The sequence below is a fragment of the Colossoma macropomum genome, unplaced genomic scaffold (genome assembly GCF_904425465.1).
Source record: "Colossoma macropomum unplaced genomic scaffold, Colossoma_macropomum, whole genome shotgun sequence".
Lineage (NCBI taxonomy): Eukaryota > Metazoa > Chordata > Actinopteri > Characiformes > Serrasalmidae > Colossoma > Colossoma macropomum.
In genome coordinates this window covers 34,420,778-34,427,638 of record NW_023494793.1, presented here as the reverse complement: position 1 = coordinate 34,427,638, position 6,861 = coordinate 34,420,778, and the positions used below count along the sequence as shown (strand labels likewise).

The 6,861-nt window shown below is 36.5% G+C and overlaps 1 protein-coding gene across 1 annotated transcript; it reads right to left on the bottom strand.

Moving 5' to 3' along the window:
* Positions 1 to 81: 81 nt before the first annotated feature.
* On the bottom strand, positions 82 to 6,415 carry zgc:86609 (TMCO1/EMC3 family protein). The gene is made up of 8 exons (XM_036579350.1): positions 5,751 to 6,415; positions 4,739 to 4,796; positions 4,427 to 4,520; positions 4,111 to 4,215; positions 3,832 to 3,913; positions 3,553 to 3,632; positions 2,693 to 2,775; positions 82 to 1,414 (listed from the first exon to the last, which is right to left on the bottom strand). Exons 1-8 carry the CDS (start codon positions 5,903 to 5,905, stop codon positions 1,286 to 1,288), a joined length of 786 nt encoding a protein of 261 aa, XP_036435243.1. The 5' UTR covers positions 5,906 to 6,415; the 3' UTR covers positions 82 to 1,285.
* Positions 6,416 to 6,861: the final 446 nt, after the last annotated feature.

Below are 6,861 nucleotides of genomic sequence, written 5' to 3'. Positions count from 1 at the left end.
CCATATCCGCCTCCAACACCTAACCAGCTTCATCACACAACAGTCATGAATTCATTTCCACATCACCAAAGGATGCCCATCAAATGCTTATTATTTTATTGTCAGTGAAATTTCTGACTCATAGGCAGTGATCAGAATAGAGTCGCTACATTCAATTTCTCATTATAGAAACAGAAAGCAGTTAAAAGGGGAAGTCCACTGACTTTTCAAAATTTCTGCATAATTCAGTTGTTGAGACGTAGAAGTGGTTCAGTGAAGTTTGATCTGAAATGATTTATTGTAGAGAAACTTACAGACTATTTCTTTACAGTGGTGGTGATAGGAAGCAGGATGTGTGTCTACAATGCAAATATTGAGTATAAATATTTTGTTTACTATCCAAAAGCACCAGCGAACCTACATGTGTCTATATGTAATGTTAATGATAGTAATATAGTGGCAAATCTAAAAAAATGTTTTAGACCAAAAATCTTCCATCTCAAAACTATTATAAAACAATGTCTGTGACATCAGGCAGCATATTCATAACCATTTCTTGTTGTAACTGTCTGTGAGAGAGTTTTTAAAGGTAATAAAACTCTTCAGATGTCTGGTTCCTATCACTACCACTGTGAAGAATTCTGACTATGTTTCTCTGGAACTGAGTGTTTCACATCAAACCATTCCAAATGGCTTCTATCTTAACTACTTATATTGGAATTTTGAAAAATAGTGGAATTCTCCTTTAAAGGAAGACTTCGAGAGAAGAAGGCATGAGTGGTACAAGCAACAGAATATCAGCTGATACACACAAAAACAAACAACACAGCTAAATTAAATCTGCCTTCAAAACACAGACCACCAGTTAAGGCAATACTGAAGATGAAGTATAATACTCTGCACATGAACAAAAAAATATTTGGTGTACCAAAAAAATAACGGCAGCTTCGAGTTGAGATGAGAGGAACAAAGAAACAAGAACAAGAATACTAATTTATTCCATTCCCTCTCAGTTCTCTACTGTACTGTTAACATTGCATTTACACAAGCACTCATTAAATTAATCACTGGATGGCAGCTGCCCTTGAAGTCTGTACATCTACCATCTTCAATACCTTCTCTCAGACATCAAAATACCCCTTAAAACATTTCAGGCTCACTAAATAATAGATCTGGAGAATTCAAATGATCTGCTATTTCAAAAAGAAGAAAAATAAAGGATGAATAATTATTCTGGGGGGTTATGTTGGTAACAGTGCACAAACTACCATCAGATTACACTTTAAATATTGTGTTACTGCTACCATCAGAACACGTTCCGTTTGCATTCTTGGCTGAAGAGTTCTTGAAAGTTCAGGTCTCGGGACATTAGTTCCTCCTCGACGTTCTCCAGAGCCCACTTGTGCTCAACAATCTCCAGAGCCTCCCATTCACTCTAAAACAAAGAAAAAAGATGGTAACTGTTTTAACTACTGAAACTGGGTGAATTATTCAGTTATCTTACAGGAGAAATTTCAACATTTTGCATAATTAAATGGTTAAGATGTAAAGAGTCTTTCAGAGTGGTTTGATGTGAAATGCTCCATTCTAGAGAAACTGTCCGAATCGTTCGCAGCGGTGGTAATAAAAACCAGAAGTCTGATGTGGTTAATGCCTCGAAGCTCCCTCACAAAAAATAATTCCCGCAAATGGTTAGGAATGATTATTCCTGACGTTATGCCCGAGACATTGTTTAAAGATTGATTTTACGAGGTTTTGGCCCAAAAACGCGTTTTTTAAAAAAATCCATTCATGGCGGAGAGGCGCATGCAAGACAAAACATTCCCTAAAGAAAAATACATTTTTCAGATTTACCACTATTTTATCATTATGAACATTACATATAAACTCTGAGACTACATGTGTACTCCTCATGGCTGGATGGCTATTTTTGTGCCGTAGGCATTGCAACCCCTGGTTTGTATTGTAAAGAAATCCAAGTCAGAAAGTTTCTACACAGTGAACCATTTCATATCAAAACACTCTAAATTTCAATAACTGAATAATGCAGACGTTTTGAAAAATCAGCATAACTGCTACAATACAAACAGCATGCTTTTCAACACAAAAGAAAACTCTGAGCATCAACCACTACATGTACAAGTGCTTTGGACTAAACTGTACTCTGGTGAAGCTTTTTAGTCTGGGGTTACACTCGGTTTGTATCTGAATAACATTCCACTTTTGTGCATACCACTTAAAATTTAAAACAGAAATTTCTAGTTCTTAAGTGGACTGCCATGGTTGCACAGTGGGTAGTGCTGTCGCATCACAGCAAGAAGGGCCTAGGTCTGATTCCCTGGCCGGGTGACCAGGGTCCCTTCTGCGTGGAGTTTGCATGTTCTCCCTGTGTCTGCGTGGGTTTCCTCCCGCAGTCGAAAGAGATGCAGTCAGGCCAACTGGACACGCTAAACTGCCCCAGGTGTGTATGTGTGTGTGTCTGCCCTGCGATGGACTGGCAACCTGTCCAGGTGTTTCCTGCCTTCCGCCCAGTGACTACTGGGATAGGCTCCAACAGCCCCGCAACCCAGAAGGATATGTGGCTTAGATAAAGGTGGACTGCATTACTTTCATTTTCTGCACACAATTTCATAAATACGTCCAAAACCTGTAACCATACAAGGGTAATGTTACAATGTTTATGTCCAAGGAGATGACTTAAAGCAGTCCTCACCTTGAAGGCCTTGTTGGGGTCAGGCGGCATAGCCATAGCTGCTCCAGTCATTTGATCTTGCATAATTCTTGACTGGTCCGCAGCTGTAAAAAATGCAAAGGGCTTACACTTTCTGAAACAGTAACAATATTTGTTATTGTTGATACTCAGGTCTACAAACTATTAAAGGGGAACTTGAAACAAAATATAACCACCACTGTAACCATCACTACATCTGCTGTAAACATGCCTACTCGCATCCTACAAATGTGCAGCAGTAGTCTCCAGAGTGAAATTTTCTGGTTTAGAGATAAGGAAAGCCCATATCTGGTGGCGTATCTTCAAGGTGGGAGGATTTTTGAAAAAACACCAACTGCTTTGGGGTGGATACTCAAGGGACAGTTTTTTTTTTAATGTTGGCTCATGCAGAAGAAAACTAGCTAAAAATATAGAAAGCTGATTATCACAACTGTATTTATTAGGCTCTAAATCAGTGGCTACACTAGCAGTCAGGGTTTCTTTAACACTGTGAGGGAAATACCCACTGGATGTGTGACATATTTCCACTGGAGTGAGAGAACACTGATAGACATAAACATAAAAAAAAAGATACAAAATAGTGATTTCTGTCAAAGGCTGAAGGATGCAATTCTTCACTACAGAATATTACAGAACACAACAAATAACATTAAATCATACTTTTAGGTCAGAAGGCACCTTTAAAAATTGGAATTACGTCTAATTTTAAGCATGAGTAATGTAAAGCCTTACTGTATACAACTGAACCAGTTCTAAATAAATAAATAAATAAATAAATAAATAAATAAGTAAATAAATAAGTCAGTAAGTAAGTAAATAAATAAATAAATAAATAAGCTTACCATTGTCCTGTCCAAGTATGAGAGAGTACATGCTCCGTAGCCCGAAGACATTCAGAAAGTACCAAGAGGCTGAACTTACCCTGCAAGAGATATACAGATTTAAAAAGCATATTTAAAATAATAGTCGGTAGTCTAACCTAATAATCAGTTGTTCACTTAGTCACTGGTTAGTCTGATTAATTTACAACTTGTGACTGCTTCTGTGGATTTACTACCAGTAACATTAGCAATAAATGAAGAACTGCAACGAATCAAATTAAAAAAAAGTCAACAATATACCAAGATGCATCCAGCGACACCAGTTCAATTCCTCTCTGCAGCATAGGTTTAAATCTCAGGGTCAGTGGAAAGGGAACCTTAGCTGTGGAAAACAAAACAAGCACAATAGTGTCGGCAATATAAAAGATACTTTACCACATAGAAGATCATTCTTTTTTACTTTTATTCCACAAACAAGATAAGTCAGGTGATGTCACCTGAATGTCACTTTAGAAGTCACAAAAACTACAAGGAAGGTACGGTTATTATGGAGCTTTCCCTGAAACCAGCTCTACTTACTAGTCACAAATCCAGAGAATGCCCAATTGATCCATCCACCTATTAGAATCATTGGCAGTACATTGGTGAGGTTTCCTTTCATCATGTCGGTCATCATGCTGGGGTCTGAAAAAGAGACAAATATTGTTAAAAGGAACTGTTGTGTGATTCTGTTTTACAGCATGTTTCTTTTGGTTGAAGCGTCCTCAGAGGTTCAGTTCCTCCTCAATGTTCTTCAAACACCACTTGTGATTTAAATAATCATATTCTCATATTGAGACAAACATGTCATTACCAATTTAAAAGAAAAATTTCCATGTGAAACTTCAGGCCTTACCAGTCATTGGGTTTTTGGGAACCACTTTCCTCTTGACCTTCTTGAAGAAGCCTGTTTCAGCATTGTTGAAGTAATGTTTTCGCATGGCGAACGACTGGAATGGAACAGAGATCAACAACAATCAACACAAGCCAAAATGGACTGCTTCTATTGAAAACTGGCCATGCTAATCCACTGAGTTACAGTTAGAATTAGAATGAATGTGCTGTGCACAATGCTGCTGTGGACTCCATGTGAGCAGATGACGGTAAAGGGTTTTACTGTTAATACCATATAAGCTAGCTTTGATGTTAATTAAAGTTTGAACATTACCTGTTTAGGGATGTACTTTCCATTCTCTCTCAGAATACGGCTACGTATTAACACCTGGCTGCAAATGAATGAATTAATAATTGAATGCATCTATGAATGAGTGAGTAAGTAAGCAAACAAACAGATAAACTGATACACATTAAGCCTCTTCACAAGGCTGGGTGACACATCATTTATACAGGTATAGCATGACATACTGTGATAAAGCTTTTCAGTTATTTTAGCAATGTTCTTGATAGATAATGAGAAATATCCATGAGATAATGTCCAGAAAACTCAGAAAACTGTGGCATTTTTGTTCCCAGCCAGTAAAATTTTAGTTTGTTTACTCTATTCAGTGCATGTTACTCATGGTATCCAAGACATGGCAGTTAACTGCAATGTATGTCATTTGCTGGGTGCTTTCAGATTGTGTCAAAGAACATTTGAAAACCCACAAATCCTCCTTATGGAAATCTGCGTTGAGTCAGTCTAAGATTTTCAATAATAAAAACAGCCCAAACAAAACAAACTATTTTTTAACATGGAGTAAACATTGCCCAGCACTACACACTTCAAAAAAGGTTTCTTCAAGGGCTCTTTAGTAAAGGCAATGGTTCCATCTATAACCATGAGTTTTAGATAGAACCATTTCATGCTTAAATGGTTCTTTGCATGCTGATTGATGGAGAATGTGTTGTGTACAGTTCTATATAGAATCTTTTGAAAACAGTTCTATATAGCAACAAAAGAGTTCTGCTACTGTTACTATGTCAAGCCTGTAAAAATAGAAGAACCTGCTTTTAGTGCTATGTAGAACCATCTACAACACATTCTCCATCAATTTGAAGAACAATTTCACCATGCAAATAACCATTTAAGCATGACATGGATCTATGTAGAACTCTAAAGGAAACCACTGCCTTTCCTAAAGAACCCTTGAAGAACCATTTTTTAAGTGTGTGTCTCAGCTGTTCAGCACTGTCTGAATACACTGGTTTTGTATATATGTTTAAGTCAGATGTCATCTCACCTGTCAGACACTTGTTCCAGGTCCACTTTTTTGTCACTTTGTAAAAGTTGGGTGACATAATGACGCAAAACTCCAACAAAAAACGTGATAAAAACTATGGGCAAAACTACCCATAAACGGATACTGGAGTCCAAGAGCAGCTCTGGTCCAGCCATGTTCGGGCAAAAGTTAATAATAACTAACTTACCAACCTAATTTGAAACACAGACAAGTTAACAAACCAACAAGCACATTTATCCCACCCACTTCACCAAAGTTACTGAGAAATATAAATCGTGATTCGTGATTTTTTAAAGTTAGAAAACTAAAAAAGTCACACGAAGCCTTAACATAAGCTAACGTTACATACACTACTCTACGAAGTCACTTAGCTACAACGCTAACTAAACTCTGCATCTGTGTGCTGGAGACGCATGGCTCGGCTAACACTGCTAACCTGGTTAGCCTTAAAGTTCAACTTGAATTAAATATTTCATATAACCTAACAAGTTCTGTCCCGTCACCGCTTGTAAACCACAACAGCACACAAACAGTCGCCCTTTAGAGAAAAACTGAGCTTCTTTAAATTTAAACTCCGACTTCAGTGACTACGCTAACGGCTAAGCTAACGCTAACTAGCCGGCTAATGTTTGCCCTTTGAACTAGAAGCTTTTATTATGGAAGAGCCTGAGCACCAAGTTTTTGATCGTGTGGTAGTCAAGTCTTTATAGAGCAACATGTTTCAGCAGTAAAAGTCAATGTCCGTTTTAATTCAATTCCATTGTATTACAAAGTCCCTAAAACTAAAATCTAAATAGCCTTTAATTATAAGTAACATGGCAGTTGTAGGGAATAGACTTGAGCAACTTCTTTTTTTAAACTATTTATGAAAATAATAATAATAATTATTATTATTTAATAAATAATTATTATTTAATAAATAATTATTATTGAATAAATTATTATTATTATTATTATTATATAAATAATGTAAAAAGAACCCTATAGACAAACATATATAAATCTAAAATATATTTTTATATAAACTTCTTGACCGTATATTCATGTCTCCTTTAGCAAAATAAATATCTTTAAAAAAGTAAATATCATATAAATATGTCAAACTATAAAT